Source organism: Lepisosteus platostomus, chromosome 3, assembly GCF_059453375.1.
Source record: "Lepisosteus platostomus isolate fLepPlt1 chromosome 3, fLepPlt1.hap1, whole genome shotgun sequence".
Taxonomy (NCBI): Eukaryota; Metazoa; Chordata; class Actinopteri; order Semionotiformes; family Lepisosteidae; genus Lepisosteus; species Lepisosteus platostomus.
Genome location: NC_142613.1, coordinates 31,047,248 through 31,065,556, shown reverse-complemented (window position 1 = coordinate 31,065,556; position 18,309 = coordinate 31,047,248). Strand labels below are relative to the sequence as shown.

Below are 18,309 nucleotides of genomic sequence, written 5' to 3'. Positions count from 1 at the left end.
AGTTTCAGATTTTTTGAAACTCCATGTGTGTGGAGTTTGTCAAGATTTTGATTTGAAAATGTCCCCAGAGGTATTTTATGTCCTGCAAACACTTTTCTTCTCTGTAAATTAGAAATGTTTTCTTACAGAATAGGCTGGGGTGCAGTGTTGCTGGTTACTGTTTTATTAGGTTGTAACACATGGTAGCCAGTGGTTTCTCAAAAATCCACCTTTTGGCTGAGACCCCTGGTCTTACATGTATGCTTTGTCTGTGATTGGGGCATGCAGAGTGTATTGCTAGAGGAAAATGAAAGCTAAAATGCTAATTTAGGTAACCTATTTCCGCAACAATGTTTCATGTGGTTTTTGTGGAAATTAAGACTTTACTGCCTAAAGAATAACCAAATACTCCCAGCATACCTTGCAGTCTTCAACTTCCTCTTCCTGTATTGGCTATTTGTTTTTCTACACGTACAGTTATTTAGGTATTTTGAGAATGAGTTTTAGTAAATGGTTGCCATGGAAAAAAAGTAGTCGCTCAAAAAAGAAAAAAGGCTGTTATGCATCTGTTTTAGGTAAGTTCTTAGAGAAACAGCTCCTGTTTTACATGTCAGAGGGTATGGTAGTGTTAGGGTTGGTAACTCTGTTGAGCAGCCACTGGGGCTTCCTGTGCTGTGTTTGTGACTGTCTGGAGCTTACTGCTATTTTTCGTAAATAATTATAATTAAAATTAGATCTGACATGTTTTAGTTAGCTCTAGATGAGTCTGCAATGATTAGTTTTGTACAGTTTTTCATTACATTGTTTCTTCTATTGTAATTGTAGGCTGGCGACAACATACACAATAACCACATAAAACATTGGTGTTTTTGATCTCCGCAGAATAGAGCAGTTGGTTTGAAAACAAATGAAACAAAAAAGCATTGCCCTATAATGTACTCACAAAATCTAGTGCCTGCTTTAAATCAGATGTTAAACCAACACAATTAGCTTTTCATATGATACTGCTTCTTGCTGATGAGGTTATGACCACTGTATGATTTAACTGTAATTTAAGTATGTATTGAATTTTCTTATTCAGATGATAACCTTGTGTGTACCTGAAGCAGACTTTTCTAGACAATTAAACATTTAAGTTTTTGTTATGTTTCATTTAACATAGCCTGCGTAGTGAACAGATAAATAATTAGACAAGAAGATACGGTACTATAAAGAGAAATTTTACATTTTTTCATGTAAAAGCAGATTTAATTTTACTGTGGAACTGTCATAGTTTTGACTTATTCTACAATAACATAGTAAAAATGCAGTGATGATGTAGGCCTAAATTATAACAGAAACAGATGTCAAAATAAAGTCTTGTTCTTTTAAATACAATATGATTAAATACCCCCTGCATTTTTGCACACAGAGAAAGAAGGGGGTGGACAATTGAATACTGACATTGTTCAATCTGGACTATCGGCATCTTGATCAAGCCAAGGTCATTTGTCAGGATATTATTTGTTGACTTTTCCTCAGCTTTTAACACAATGCAACCATTGTTGCTTGCACAGAAACTTTCAGAGAACTTCAAACTAAACAGTAACTTGATAAGATTGGTCCTAAACTTTTTATGAAATAGGACTCAACAGGTCAAATTCAGGAACTGGTTATCTGACATTTGCTGCACTTCCACTGGATCACTACAGGGCTGTGTTTTGTCCCCATTGCTGTACAACTATTGTAAAAGCTCACAAAAATAAACATCTTATTAAGTTTGGTGATGACACAGCCCTGGCCATCTTATTTAGGGACCCAAAAAACTATCATGGACCCATTATAAATGACTTTCCTAAATGGTGTGACAAGTTCTCTTTGCAGTTCGATATTTTAAAAACAAAGGAGCTGGTCATTGATATTAGGAAAAATGCAACACCCCTACTACTTACTGCTACTACCTATTAATGGTCAGATCGTAGAAATTGTGTAAGTACTTGGGACTGGTCATAGACAAAATCCTGAGTTGGGACAGATGCTGCGACACCATTTATAAAAAAGTACAATAGAGACTTCTACAAGTCTTTTGTTGAAAGTGTCTTAACATACTGTCTCACTTGCTGGTTCAGTAACATCAGTACCATCAATTGTAATAGGCAGGGAACACTAGTCGCAAATAATATGTAGCAAATTAATTGGGGCAAATCAAATAGTTTTAAATGTCCTCTACAAACAGAGGTGGGCAAGGAAAACAAGGTATGTAATGGAATATGTCTCTCGCAATCCATCCCTCCACTGCGATTTCACACTTCTCCCATCTGGGAGACATCTCTGTGTCCCCAGGTGTAATACTAATAGACAGCTAATACCTGTGAGATCTGTGAGGTTTAACGTGAACTTTGACAATATACAGTATCAATCAATCAAAGTTTATTTATCAAATGCACAACAATACAGCGTGCAGCAGTAGTTGCTGGCAATGAAATGTCTTTTCTACGAGCTAACTGGGGGGGGATAAAAATCACATAATTTAAAGTTATAAAATAGTGTTACATATAAATAGAGCAATAGAAATTGTATAAAATAAACTCAGACAAAACTCAATATAAATAGACCTGCTATATGTCCCGGGTGTATGTAATATATTATGTCCAAGTAGTGCAGTATGCCGAATACAGTGAAAACTGTGTCCATGTAGCCATTACGGGTGACTTGTTGAAGGAGCTGCAGGTTGTCTTATTGCCTGGAGGTAAAAGCTGTTCCATAATCTGTTAGACTTTGACTGAATGTTTCGTTACCGTTTACCAGACGGTAGGAGAGAAAACAGTGGGTGACTGGGATGACTGAGGTCCTTGAGAATGGACCTGGACTTCTTAAGACATCTAGCTGAGTAGTATGAGTGAAAGTGTGTGATTGTAATTTGATTATCTCACTTTCCAGATACTTCTAGTTTCTTATGGACTAATACTGCAGGGAAATACATCCATGTAGTACATAAATCACTTGAGCAGTGATAAATTACCCTTCACAGTTCCAAAAGTATTAAACTCTTGAATTAAGTCCTCAAAGGACGTTAACTGAAGTGGAACACCTTCCTTCTCAGATGGTTCGGACACGTTGGTCTGTTCTTTAGACACTTGAGTCTTTAAGACTGTTTTGCATTTGTTGGTGCTGGAGTTCACTTTCATTCAAGTGCTCCCCCCCCAAACACCTACATCTTGTGCTGTTAGCAAAACGAGAACTTGTGCTAGAAGCTTTCTAGTATATGAATTGATGTGTTTGTAGTTCTTGAATGTTAACCCAATTGTTTTTTAATAAATAAAGTATATAACAAACGGTATTCCAGAATGTTGAGGCGTGTTGTTTAATATAATTTACTTTCTAGGATTTTCTTTATTTTTTCAAAACATTGTTCAATTTGGTGTCTGTGTGTTTCATTAGAATAAGTTAGTACAGCCTTTTTTCTAAAAGCATTATAATTGGAATTGGTTGTAAATAGTAGCAGAATATTTTTTTATAAGGATTTGCATACATTTTGACTGATAGTTTGTTGTGCAAATCAAGGATGAACAAGATCTAACTCAAAAGTTATGTTTCTCTTCTTCTAAGTGATATGTACACTAATAATGGTTTGTCTTCTGTTAAAACTCCAGCTTTCTACATTGTGGCCAAGAGCAATCCTCATATCTACAGTGTGCTGCTCATACAGTACTTAGGAAGGGACATGTGACTGTAATTTTGGCTCTGCTGGTTGGCTGCAGTGAGGATCAGTCTTTGCTGCAGCTTGAATTCATTTAGGGTGGAGAGCTGGAGAAGCAAGGGACACATCTGACTGTTTTTTGTTTTGAGCTCAAGCTAAGCAACATGGTAAGCAGTGCACATCTGTAACCGCATGTCACTTAGAAACCAGGACCACGCCAAAACTAAGGCTATGGCATAATTAAGATCTGACTTGGTTTCCCTTTGAGGGAGTGTGCTGCTGAAGTTGTTGAAACTTTTTCATTTGGCGATTTAGCCTTACTTTATCCATCCATCTTCTAACTTCTTCTTCTAATTCAGGGTACTGAGGGATCCTGAACCTATCCCGGCAAGCAGCGGGAGCAAGGCAGGGTACGCCCTGGATAGGACACCAGTCCATTGCAGGGCAGACAGACAAACACACACGCTCACACCAGGACCAGTTTTCCCAGAAGCCAAGTAATCTACCACTATGTCTTAGGACTGTGGGAACAAAGTGGAGCATCTGGAAGAAACTCCTGTCAACGTGGGCAGAACATACAGAACCTCCAGGCAGATAGCGCCCCAGGAACTGAACCCAGGGCTCCAGCACTCCAGCAGCAATGCTAACCACTGTGCTGCTGCGCTCCCCACCTTAAGTTATAAAAAAATAAAAATGTGTATATATACATATACTTCTGGACAAGTCTCATCTGTTCTAATTCGGTTCTGTAAATATTTTACCCTTGCCCTGTTGTTCACTTACAACAGCAATGAACCGATTGCCTGTCTTGGGGAAAGAACAAGAGCATTCAGCATCACTTGACTTTGCTGCTTTGCTGTTCCAATACTCCTTCAGAGTACTGTATGTTAAGACAAGGACTGTTTATGTCCAGTACAGATTAAGTTAATTTTCCTCTGTGTCTCGGCTTTCTTAACCAAACAGTAAAAGTTTCTGGTCTCTACCAGTCCACAACAGTACACCCACTCTGAACTGCTCACTGCTTTCTTATTGGCAGTTTCTCTTTAGAGCAGCATTCTTTGGGTGCACTTATGGTCAAGAAAAGGCAGGGTGTGTTAAAACGAGTACAAGCATGGACTAAATGTTTTTTTTACCTTTCGGTTCCTGCCATGGCTTTTGATCGATGAAGGAATTTCAATAATGGCACAGCGCTTTCTTCAGCTCAGAGGTAGAATTCCTGTGTTTTCGTACATGGCATGAATTGTTAGTGAGAAAGCTACAACACTGCATACAGTACGTAAGAAACAAGGCTTCACACAGGCACATTGCTTTTGCTTTATATGACAGGAAATAATTTTATATGATTCTTTGGTGCTTAGATTGTACTTCAGAAATTTACAACAGATTCTCAGATTTTAAAATGGAATCATAACTGAGTGCTATGAAAGCATACATTTAATAAATCTCTGTACTAGAGACCTTTTCTTGATAGTTTGTGGATTTATTTTTATAATTTATTTTCACGGAGTCTATTCAGCATTAATTTGTTAAATGATATTGACTATTTCTGCAGTGTTTCTTCGTTTGTGGAAAGACTTAGACAAATAAAAAGTTTAGAACTAAAAGCAGCTTTTCTGATAACACTACTTTTAGCAACCAAAAACTGTAATTTTAATCTCAAGTCTTTCTAAATTTGGTAACTTTGTATTTTAAAATAAGAGCCATTGCTTGAATCTGCTTCTCATTATCAGTAGAAAGGAATGTTGCTGGGAAAAGGGACCTGTAATCAGAGCAACAGACGTCTAATGACCATGGATGGATGAACATGGGATTTATTTTTTATACCGTTTTGAGTCTGTGCTCCATGAAATAACCTGTATAAATTTTCTGATAGAAATCAACAGTGCATACTGAAATTAGATGTAGTTTTTCTTATTTTTTTTATACATCATCTTGTTGGAAAATGATGGCAGGTCTGGCACTTTTGTCTTGTCTTTCCACACTGCTGGTTGTAAATTGTACATACCCAGTGTGTGCAATGGTATGTACACCATGAGGCATACAATGCAACAAATGCTAAGGATTCTAATATTCATATATTAATTAAAATGATTAGTAATTCAGCATGAATATCTGATAAAGCTTCCAAGTGTTCCATCTACATGATTTTTTTCATTTATTTTTTTAAATGTTGGAAAGGGGAAACAGATTGCAGTCTTCTGTGAACTTTTAAGTTGAACTGTACCCAAAGAGCAGTAGACTTTCCAATGATGAATTGTGTTCACATGCTAAATATGTGTACTACATGTACATCAAAATATAAATAGAATTTCAGTGGTTCTGACTCCGTTTCAGTAGGATATTTTACTGTGAAAATGTCGTCATGAAAGCACTTTTTCAAACATAGTTTTATAGTTTGTAATTTTTTTCATGTCATAGCTCAAACAGAATTGTTCATTCTTCCTTTATAATGGTACCTATCTTGACATTGTACCTTTAACGAGCTTCTTTATCTTTTGCATACAAAGCACAAACGTATCTGTGGACTGAGGAGTCAGTTTATATTTCTGTCACTGTCATCATTTAGAAAGCCATACATTACAGGATATGAATAATTAGCTTTACCTAAGTGGGATATGATTTAAATCTTTACAAACAGAAGGAGTGTTTTTTGATCTTGTGTTCTAATCCCCGATTGTTAAGTGTAAACGCATATCAACGGACATGCTTAGGCAAGTGTCCATTCAGTTGAAGGAATGTTTCTGGAGTGATATGAATTCTGCACATTCTTGACATCCCACATAGGAAGAGTTCAGAACCTCTAACACCCCTTAAAACGTACTGTAAGGCATCTTGGAACAATTGGTGAGCATTTTTGTGGAAAGAAAAATACATAATAAAACATAAACCCCAGTGGCATCTCTTCCTGTTTCTGACTTTTGAGTCACGAATCCTTAAAATTATCTCCTTGGCCCGTATGTTTATAGTAAAAAGTTTGAATGCAGATTTTGCTTATTTCGGTTATGAAGAAGATTGCCCTGGTGATTTTGAGATTGTTTTGTTTGTCCAAGGCTAGTACTAGCCCTTGTACTAACCCTTGGTTTGTCAGTTCCTCTGTGGCATCATGTCTCTCAAAAGAATTGCTCACCAAATCTCTTTGCTGACTTTCAGTGTCTTGTATGGCCTTGCTCCTTTGACTTTTTCTGAGCTCTGATAATATTTCCAGCCGAGCTCTGTGCTCAGCAGTTGCTCTCCTTACTTTTCTTTACTGTTTTAATGCACAGAAAAGTTTGGTGTCTGATATTTTATTTCTTTCCTCCCTCTGGAACCTCCGAAGCTCTGCAGTTTTACCTTGACATATCACTTCCCCACCAGCAACTAAGACCCATATTTTGTTTTTGTATAATCAGGCTTTTAATTCATTTAAAAGTAATGTGATAATTTTTGTAGTTTCATGTAGATCTCCCTGAGACACTTTGTAAATGAGCCAACTTATAAATTGGTAAAAAAAAAGTAATTGTAATGAGTTTAAGAGAAAAGATATATTGATTGATCTGTTGGTTGTACTGTGAGCGAATTTACTGGTTTAGTGCACAGGAAAAAAGGGTGTTATAAGTCATCCTATTGATTGGCAAACATTGGAAAGCTGATCTGCTTGAAAATGAAATGTGCTCAGTGTTTTTACAGGACGCTTCTGTCCGCTACAGATCTACAGCCCATCGAAAACAGCTGTTAGCTGACACAACTGGTCATTACATGTGCACTGAACTGTGTGAAGAGGCTTCTGGGATTTACTTTCCTGATTTAATCATGCTTTCCTTTTCATTTTCCACATTACAGCCACTTTTAGTCAGATGCTTATCCAAAGAGACCGTGTTTGTTTCTCCAAGCATTAGAGTGGTCACTGTTCAGCCTTTTTTTTAGTGTTAAGAAGCTTTTCCATTATTCTGCAGCAGTGATGATGAAGAAGATACTGTTGGATATTGTCCATACTGTATAAAGATGTTCACAAATGTTGATAACACTATAGTATCATAAAAGCCTCAATTGTCAGATTTTGTGAATTTAGGATCCTACAGTAGTGCAGACAAAGTTTTAATTCCTTAATACTTAAGGATTCTGTCTTTTGTCTACCTGGTAACTTCTGAAATCTGAAAACATTAAAGTATTCAGTCAATTCATCTTATGTTACAGAAGAAAGTGTGATGGACACATTTATTCCCTTGATGTTTTTTTGCTTTCTACTAGATGTATACATCCAGACCCTTCAGTGTAATAGGGGAAAATTCTAAGATGCTCTAGCCAACATGAGAATGAACAATTGTTTTGTTCACAAAACTTGGGTTGTTAAAAATCCACATTTTCCAAGCACTTCTTTGAAATAGTATGTGATCAGTAATAGCTGATGAAAAGATGAAGTTATGCACAATATTTTCTGTGTTCTCTGTGAATGTGCTTTGTAATGCAGTGGAATTAAATTAAAATAATTAATGTATCCAATTTGCATTCAAATGAGTTTTTGTTTTGAGCTATACTCTTTTCATATTTTCCTGTGTTAGCGCAAATTGCTAAAGATCTGTGTTGGTCCCCCAAGGAAAATAAACATCTTTGAGCCAGTGTGGTATCTGAATTAGATTTGTTATCGTGTTATCTCTAGATCCTATATGTATATGCGAGACTTTATATGACTATTGGTGAGACAAGTCCCAGCTGTTTTCTTTATTTGAAAAAGAAAAGATTTGTGTCTAGCAGTGTACTTGAGAACCGATGCCCTGAGGATTTTGTGTTATGATGATTGCCTGCATGCAGGTTGTCAAGTCATGTCATTTGCCAAACTGCTTTATACCATATGGTGTTGCGGGAAGCCAGAGCCAACCCAGCAAGCAACGAGCGCAAGGCAAGGTACACCCTGGGCAGGGCACCAGTCCATCGCAGGGGCAAGTGCAAGCCAATCATACATGGGGAGATTTTGGAGGCCAAGGTAAAGGCCGAGGTGGGAAATTTGGCCCAGACACCGGGATAACTCCCAACTCTTATAGAGAAATTAACATCTCATCCGCCACTATACTGGGGCATTAGGACCCATACAGACTGCAGGGTGGACGGCCCCCAGTGTTCTCACTAACACCACTTCCAGCAGCACCCATAGTTTCCCAGGAGGTCTCCCATCCAGGTATTGACCAGGCTCAACCATGCTTAACTTCAGTGGGTAGCCAGTTGTGAGCTGCAGGGTGATATGGCTGCTGGCTCGCATGCAGGTTGAGTTATGCTAAATCAACAATATATTTTTTTTGAGAATTGCTTTAGGAAACTTGATGAGAGTTTGATAGGAAATGAGAGTTTAGGTGTGGAACTGTATAGTACCGTCATTCCTCTTCCTCCCTCCAAATGTCCTTCTTTTACAGAATGGCAGGACGTTTGCAGTACTTATATTTGAGTGCATTTTCCTTGCTGTGACCAACAGTAATATTTATTGCTTGCGAGATGGTGCTGTGGCCCATTCACACCCTGCACTCCCCAGAGCCACAGGCAAATTCCTCCCTTTATTCCAGCATTCCTCCCAAGCTGCACACTGAAGTCGTAAACAAAGGAGCAGACAACTCTAAGAATGGTATTTGTAGCCTTTGACCGTGTGTTCACCATAGCTTACATGGCAGCTTTTAATAAATTTGACTTGCTGGAAAAGGCAACATATTGGGTGCCCTTCCTCTGTAATACAACTGTCTGTCCTGTGGTAGAAGTGACTAATTACATTTTCCTTTTCATTTGTCTTAAAGAAGATTGATAGGTTTTTCAAACACCCAGTGACGGCATTTGTTTTGAAGCAATGAGGTATCCTGAAAGTTGGACAAGAAAGTTGTGTACATGACATTTGAAGCATTTTGCATTCTTTCCATTCATACGTTATTTCTGTAGCATATTGTATACCCACCCCTGTCAGGACTGTCTCTTTAAAGGCAAAAAAATAATCTTGTTGGCAGGTAGGCTCACTGTCAATGGGTCCTGAAGGCTTTTCACTTAAAGGTTGATGTGAATACACAAGGTGGTCCAAAGGCCACTATAGGATGCTCCCAAATACCATTGTTCCTTCTAGGATACACAGCACATTTACATAATGTGGGCTGCAAAGCAATGCACTACCTGTTGTATTTAATGTTGTCTACAATACACTATTGGCCTACTTTGATGTCAAAAACTGGATGGAGTTTCCAAGATTTGCCTAATGTTACTGTATAGTATACCTCTGAGGCTCTGTTCATTACAGCATACCGTATGCTGCGCTATCTCATGGCCACAACGATGAAACTGACAAACTGTTTGCTCTTGATACAGATGAACACGATGCTGTACAGAAGAAAACCTTTACAAAATGGATCAATGCACGCTTCTCCAAGGTACAGTTCAGATCCATAATCCTTCAATGTTCAGTGTGGTGTTCAATCAAATAGTACAAACAAAGCAGTGGAATCCTGTTCTTGATTCAGGTCTTAGTTTTCGTGTACTCTAGTTTATTTTTACTTCTGTTTAATCCCACAGTATAGTATTTCCCCAGAGTCTTTGGTAGATTCCCACAGCTCTTTTCCCATGGCAGAGAAACAAGTTTTTTTATACTAATGTGAAATTGCTTTAAGGCAGGAAACTGACAAAATTTTCATATGCATTTCTAAGCACCCCAATGTGCCAATCTCTTAAAGAAATGGGGTCTGCCATGAATTATTTTATGGCCTGCGAAGAGAACACAATGCACACATTGCTCTTATTTTTGAAAAAGCACACTTCATCATTATCTTTGCTTAACATTGCTTGAATAGGTCCATTTAGTGTGGGTTTTTATTTTGTGTATTTTTCACGAAAAGTCAGGCTTACTGCAGGGGGGTGAAGTTTTCAACACATCATATTAAATAACTTATTTCTTCAATTGTTTACCATGTCATTATCAAGCAAGAACCGGTTAATATTTGTAAAAGCATTCATATAAGACCATAAATTGTCACTCGATTCTGCTGATCCTTCCTCCTTGTGCAGTAATTTGCAGTAGAGACCATGGATCTGGATTCATTCAGTTCTTTCTTTTGGGTGTTCATTGGCCTTTATCACAAAGGGCTGTGATAAATGCGAAACAAATAGGATTGTACTGTTGTATATAAAATGGATTGGCCAGGACAGTTAATAACATAACCATGGCTTCACAAAGAATAGAAAAAAGACTCAGGCCTATTTGAGTACCTGACATGACCTTGTTATGTCAGTTATTTCATTACAAAGACTTTTTCAATGCTTGAGAAAACAAAACAACCATACAGAGGAAGCTCCTGGCTGTTCCTGTGTTCCAGTTGCTATAATTTCTGTATTTTCAGAAACAATAACCATTTTTACAAGCTTCAAATGAAGGGTTGTTAAACCTACTGCAATTACAGCTTAAATACAACCCATACAGCTGTGCTTTTTTTGTCTTTGTCAATCCCCTGCCCATGAGAAAATGCATCCTATTGAAAGAATAAACTGGGAAACTTTGAAATTGGAGTTTTCAAAACTCCTTAGCAATCCATGATGGCAAAGCACGCCTTGCCAAGGCCGTTGTTGTTAATATTCATGCGAAATGAAGATTTCCTTGAGCAGCTGTGCAATTTCTGTGGCAGGAATCATAATTCAATAGTTTCAACATTTTTTGCATCTGAACTTCTTCCACGCAGAGTTAAGATTCCATGACAAAAGCTACTTGCATGGCTCATTTTGAGTCACAAGCCTCGTGCTGTTATGGAGACCTTTTTAGCACCACTTCAACGCAGCTGTTTGTACAGTTATCAGAATGTTAAACCAAAAGATATAAAGGGAGGTAGTGAAAACAAAATTACACTCTGAACTGCAAAAATGCCCTGACTTTGAAGGTTAAGAGACACCGTCACAATAATACACTATAAATGAGCTTATGAGTCATTTGGGAAAGATTGTTTCTTCTCAATCTAGAAAAGAGGACTATGCTATTGGTTGGAGTAGCTAATTATATTTTATCCTTTAAGCAGATGTTTTATTTTGTAAAATGCATTGCTTTTGTTTTGCACTGCTGAGGGAAGCATTTAGTGTCTTTAACATGATTTAATTTTTAGAGTGGAAAAGCACCGATCAAGGACATGTTTGCAGACCTCAGGGATGGCAGAAAGTTATTGGACCTCCTGGAAGGCCTCACTGGGAGTGTTTTGGTAAGGATTTGTTGAATGTTACCGCAGTTCAACTTTCTTCTCTGGTCTGCAAAACTGGTAGTGCGTGGATCAATGTTGAATTTCTGAATGTTGTTTCTCCTATTACTTGACACACTTACTTTGTCCAAAATAAACAGAACTGCATTGTCCAAAGGTACGTCATAATCTAAGTACGTCTGACCCCTTTGAAAACTATCTTTAGCAATTCAGAACAATTAATTCCTCATAACAAAACAAAACCAACAAATAAACATAAAGTTATCGGTAAAAAACCTAATTGACCAAGTTTTGATAATTTTGTTGATAATATGATAGTGATCTGAGCAAATTCTCATCATAAGTCTTAAACCAACTGTCACTCGCCTTACTTGAAGAGAAACCTATATGTATTAACAGATGTCTGAAATACAGAGAGGCACAGGAAAATTAAATACATTCCTTTTCCATAGAGTTGAACAAATTAAAGGTGTTCTATAAAAATACATTTAAATGCCTATTAAAAAGGAACTACTTGCATCTCATGTAACATTTTCAATGTGGTTTTTGGGCCTGCAAGCAAGAAATACTTTCTCATAAACTGGAAGTAGTATTAAAACATATAAACAACTGAAACATGATTTAAAAATCCCCAGTATGAGTCCTCTCATACATCTAGTTGAGCAGGTTCTCAAATTATAGGTAATTTGTGCATGAAAACTACAATTGACTAAAGGTGTCATTGGCTTCAAAGCATAACTGCTTGTGCCTAATTTGAATGCACGTGTCAACTGCAGTGTTAGGAGATTTTGTTTTTTTCAATTTGAGAAAAAAAGTTTCAAAAGTAAAGTCATTCATACAGACTTGTGTCCTGGGACCAAATTATCATATTATATTGAAATTGTTCTGACTATATAGAGTAAGTCCTCTGAAGCATGAACTGTCTGAAGACATAAATGTGTGCAACATGGGCAATCCTGTATCCAGATATAATTTTGCGGTCTCCATTGCTGTTTGAAAGTCCCATTAGGAACAGGTGCAACAGATAAACTTCCATCATTAGGTCAAGGGAAGCCAGTCTCTGGAGTGCTGGTTTATCTGCAGGTTTATACATTTTCTTTTAAGCACCATCAGCTGAAGAACTGGGAGAAGCTGTTAAATTGATCCAGTTAAAGCAGTAATGAGCTGGCTTACCTGGAGGAGAGCTGGAACGAGGTCCTTCAAACACGCCAGCTTTGGACATTTCTGGTTTAAGTCTGGATATGACTAAGCACTTGTCATTGATGTTCAATTTGAAACTGCAGTCAAGTTTCTCAACGGGTAGATGGTCAAGCCACCAGTATTGAGAGATTATTTGCCCTTCTTTCTGCATCTGTTGACATTACCTGGTTGTAAATCATTCACACACTAAGCTGCTACTGAAAAGTATGTTGTCATTCTTCCTTTTAACTCTGATCTATGATCTTTTTTTAATTTCAGACCAAAGAACGGGGATCCACTCGAGTGCATGCTCTCAATAATGTTAACAGAGTTCTCCAGGTTCTTCATCAGAGTAATGTAAGTCTTCAGTTCTAAAATATTCAACTTTAAACATTAAAGGCATTTGTCATTGATTTCTTGGAAAGTAAAGTTGGAGGAGGCAAACTTATTGTATATTTTGTCTTATTTATGTTGTTTTTATATCAAAAGATAAAGGAAGAATTTGTTTTAAACTTTACCTGAAGTCTTTAAGGGGAAAATACAAACATTTGACAGATACTTTGATAAGTTATTCTCCAGAAAAGAATGAATAAGTGAAATTTAAATAGCCATCTCAATTTTTCCTGTGTTAATCCTCTGATGTTATAATGTGTAGATTTGAATCTATGGGTACAGTACTCTCAGTGTTGAGAATTTAGTAAAGAAATTAACAATTGTGATAAAATGTAACCTTTCACCGTCTAACAAATGGGAATCAGTTGGCTCAGACACCTCACAGTGGCGTGACAGTTAGTGATTAGACCCAGCTAGTGTGGCCTGTTGTTCCTTCCTGTAATGAAGGCATATTCCTTTTTTAAAACTTGCTGATGGCTGATGGGAGTGCAGTGTATAAGACAGACCGGCTGCAGTTTTCGTATTAACTTTCTGTATCGGCTCTGTTGAAAGCTGAAGAGAATGGAGATTGTCTGTGGCTGTTCAACAGTTTAACTCTGAGAAGTTCTGATGTACCAGTACCTAAAGGAAGGCTGTATTAAGCACCCAGCAACAGGAAAATGTGAAACATTGCAGCATAATTTATTTTAAAATGATTTAAAGAGGAACTGCAATGCTGTTTTTACATTTTAAGGTTATAATGATTCTGTAATGATGAGTGCATTTTAAATCATAATTAAACTATCAAGTATACGGTAATGTGTACAACCTCCAATTAACATCACAAAAGAGACGACGATTCATTGTATGTGTAGAGCCATATTGCAGTCATAGTATGCATTTCAGAACAAGGCAAGAAAAGTCCATCCGGTGATGTGAAAGTGTCCCCTTTACATTGTAAACATGCTTTATACCAAGCAAAATTTGGCTACTATGTTAATAGTATTGTTTCATAAAACCGACGCGTACAAGGTGATATGTTTTTTTAGATACTTTTTTTTGCAAAAAAAAGAGCAACCTGCCAACCAACTAAAACACACTCATAAATAAGGTTGATAGGAGACTGTTTCTCGTTTGCTTACAGTGACTAGTGAGCAGGAAGGGCTGTCACAATCTGTGCAAACTTGCTCTCGCCCATAGAAAAACCAGCGGTTTCTCATCTGCCTGTGACTAAACAGTAAAATTTTACACTTAACTGATTGGTAAATTCTTGAATATCACCCTCTCCCCGAATCAGCAGGTCTTCAGGTAACCCAAACATTACTTGTCAAAAACGACCCTTTGTAAGCTGATCCATGAACACATTCAGAGAATTACCATTCATAATATTTATAAACCCATTTTGAAAAATGTTTTAAAACAACATAATTAAATGCCAAATTTAGCATACATTAAAAAATAAATTAAACTAAACATTGGAGAGAGAGTTACTTTTTAATAAATGTATAGTATATATTATTAATCAACACAGTAATGTTCAGTAGTTAAACACACAATAAAATGCACAGTAAATAATAAAATGACTTGGGTGCTTCCCTGACATGACTGCAGTATGCGTTACTCACAGTTGTCGGCAAAAAAAGCATGAGATGATGTGGAGACCTGGTGGATGCTGCTGGTGGCTGCATTTCCCTTAACGCCGTGCTATTCAGCCGGAAAAGGAACTTGCCACACTATTTGCTTTTTACGTATCTAATATAAACTTTCTGTAACTCAGAAATATTGTAACGGGATCTACAAAAGGTTTTTATAGACGGGCTTAGCTGTGTGTTGCACTCCTTAATGGCTAACATAACTTGCATATTTCTTTCTTAAAATTTACAAATGCAATAATGTGAAGTGTAATTTAATATAAAAGTAATAAAATGTTGTAATTAGTAACAGCACAAATGATAGAAAATAACAAAAGAATATACTTGAATACTGAAATCTTGTGCGTACATATTGTGCCAGATACGCATGTGAACACCTAAGGTGGTGGCGAGACTTGGTGATTGAGATGTCTTGCCTCCATCACACAACACAGTGTCATGAGCTGGTGGAGGAGCTGTTCACCTGTTAGAAGATTCCATATGGAGAACTGTGTGAGCAGGAGTTTCCTGTGCTTGGGAAGATTAGTACTCAATATGGAAACAATGTATGAGCAAGTCACACTATTGGCAAGCCTGTGGTTGGTGAAACTGTATTTCCTATTCTCTGCAAAGCCCTTTTAGTTTCCAATTTTGACCTTATCCTGAGTGTCTATATCTTTTAGGATTTTATCCAGTATGTGGTATTTATGTATGTGGTATGTCTCGTTTGTTCTAGACAGCATAGATTTAGCTTTCTTAGCTTGTCTGGGTATGACTGTATGTACTGTATATGACAATCCCCCTGAGACCAGAAATCTTTCTTCTTTCTCTTCTTTGAGCCCTTTCTAAAGTTTTAATATCCTCACATTAGTAAATCTTGAGAATATCCCTCAAGAATATTATAATCCCTTTATTTATACTTCCACACTTCCTGTTGCCCCACATTGTGTTGATGAGGACATTGAAGAATCTGCATACACACCCAGATACCTTTCATGCATACCTTCCTGCAATTCAGAATCACCCAAATTAGGTGCATGGTATTTAATCCTTCTTACTGTGTGTATCACTTTGCGCTTATTTATACGTCTTCAATTTCATGTCAGTTCTTTGGTTTTCTTTCTGCCATTTCTGCTTTTACTAATCCCTCCTGTTTTATATGGTGTAGTCTGAAGCAGATCCCTGCAGTGCACCACTGCTCAATTAGAGGTTTTATACCCATTAAGATTATGCTTTTTCCTACTTGTAAAGCAGTTCTTGACCAATGTTAGACATTACCTTGGATTGCTAATGTTTCAAATCTCAGGATTATTACGAAGGACCTTATCAGATGGAGATGTAAATATGTGCATACTGTAGCGCTGTCAGCTATCATTTGGGTTTTTCTTGAATTCTAGTAAGTTAGTAAAGACTTTCTTCTACTGAGTCCATGCTTGTTGTTCTTGAAATACCACACACATATTCTTTGAAGTTTAGTTCTCATTCTAGTTTTCATAATCAAACTAATAACAGACTCAAAGATGATTTGTCTGTAGTGACCTTATTATGAATCGATGGTAGATTTACATCTCCAATTTGCAGCTACAGCTAACATGATTAGTGAGTGTTGAAATATCGTATGGGGGTTTATGACTGGAAAGATACCATCACACCCTTGCAACTTATTATTTTGATACTACCCCAGCCCCTGAGGAACTTAAGTGTTTGTAAAATTGCCCCATATTGCAGGAGAGTTCGTCTATGACCTAGATTATATTGTTGACCTTTTGTATAAAAAATAATGTGAAATATTCATTTGGCATACCGTTTCTTTTTAATCCCATATTGTGTCACAAACTATTTACTTACGTTGTGGTCTTCAAAAATACAATTATTTTCATTGTTCTTAGTCTTTGCCACAATATTCTTCTTTCTCCGATTTCTGCTATTGTTATTATTTAGTTGTTACAGATATGCCTGCAGCATGGCATAATCTTTCTCTTGGAATCTTGGAATCTTTGATGCATTCTGTAGAGTGTTTTGTCCTTTAAAAAAAATCATTTTCTAATTAAACCAATTTCTCCACATTTTCTGCATTTGGTGAAATATATCTTTTAATATGTTTCTGAAATATATCCATCTTTTTGTCTATTGACTATGGAAACAGCTGCTCTCAGTTCACCTCTTGTATACTGTGCCTCTTTGCATCATAGTCTACTTTCTTAAAATAACAGACCCTAATTTTAGAGACCAGCTTTAAAGATACCCAAAATGTGTGGTGGAGATCTAAAATCCATCAAAGTTACCATTTTTTGGACATACTTTCCCAGTGGTTATATCATGAAGGCCTTTAAGGCAAGACAGATTTCTGACCAGTCATTACTTTTTCCATCACCTATCTAAAACCTGAATTTGGGTGAGAAGCTGAAGGTTGAATTTGGCTCGGACTGATACAGGGTCCAGGAGGCACCTGACCACCAAAATTAGGAGTTGTTGTACAAGATTCCCCAGCTGACAGTGTCCCTTGTAGATCTTCTCAATGCTCAGATGAATTTTCATTACCGATGGACTGATATGGCCCCAGTCAGTTGTGCCACCCTGGCTCTAGTCTGTTGGCCAGTAGATATGCCATCTCCAGGCATTTCTCTGTACTTTTGTGTCATTGTGCTGGATTTACCAAACAGTAATGTGCAGTCGACCATAAAAATAAATTAAACATAAATGTGATTTACTTTTAACGTGGAAAATATATTGTTTTTCTGCATGTTTTTTCCTGTCTCTGGAATGTATACAAATTGATAAAAATAAAATGTTCTTTATTGTTAATAATTGTTAGCACACTTTGCAATATTGGTTGTGGTTTCACTGCATCAGTACTGCATGCAGTCCATGCCGTAAACAGTGGAGTAGCCTGAAATAACGAAACTTTAATATTAAAAAAATCATTTGTGTTCTCAGTGTCAAATGTCAGTAGTTTTTAATCTGCCTTTTTTGCCTTCCTCTACTTGAAGGTGGAGCTGGTAAACATAGGAGGGACGGATATTGTGGATGGAAATCACAAGCTCACCTTGGGCCTGATCTGGAGCATCATTTTACACTGGCAGGTCAGTAAACATCCATCTGGCACGGTTGCCAACTGTCAGTTACTGCCTTGTTGCTCAAGTAAAAGGTTATTTGTTAAAGTGACAATTAAAAAAAAAAAAACATTTTTGCATTTTTACCTTAAAAGGCTTTACAGACAGAAACTTGTTTCTAGTATTTCAGTTAGGCCTAAAATAGTCACTGCAAAACACAAAACTGCTGCATTGCAGGA

At 37.1% G+C, this 18,309-nt stretch overlaps 1 protein-coding gene across 8 annotated transcripts in view; it reads left to right on the top strand.

Moving 5' to 3' along the window:
• utrn (utrophin) overlaps positions 1 to 18,309 on the top strand; it is a 310,852-nt gene that overhangs the window by 23,164 nt on the left and 269,379 nt on the right. For 5 of the 8 annotated variants that reach the window (XM_088625185.1, XM_088625187.1, XM_088625188.1 and 2 more), the window contains exons 3-6: positions 9,971 to 10,032; positions 11,746 to 11,838; positions 13,294 to 13,371; positions 18,008 to 18,100. In XM_088625185.1, coding sequence (XP_088481311.1) covers positions 9,971 to 10,032; positions 11,746 to 11,838; positions 13,294 to 13,371; positions 18,008 to 18,100 — 326 coding nt within the window. Of the gene's footprint in view, positions 1 to 409; positions 555 to 4,822; positions 4,866 to 9,970; positions 10,033 to 11,745; positions 11,839 to 13,293; positions 13,372 to 18,007; positions 18,101 to 18,309 lie in introns of those variants that run through there. The other 3 variants (XM_088625186.1, XM_088625190.1, XM_088625189.1) reach the window with 2 other exon arrangements.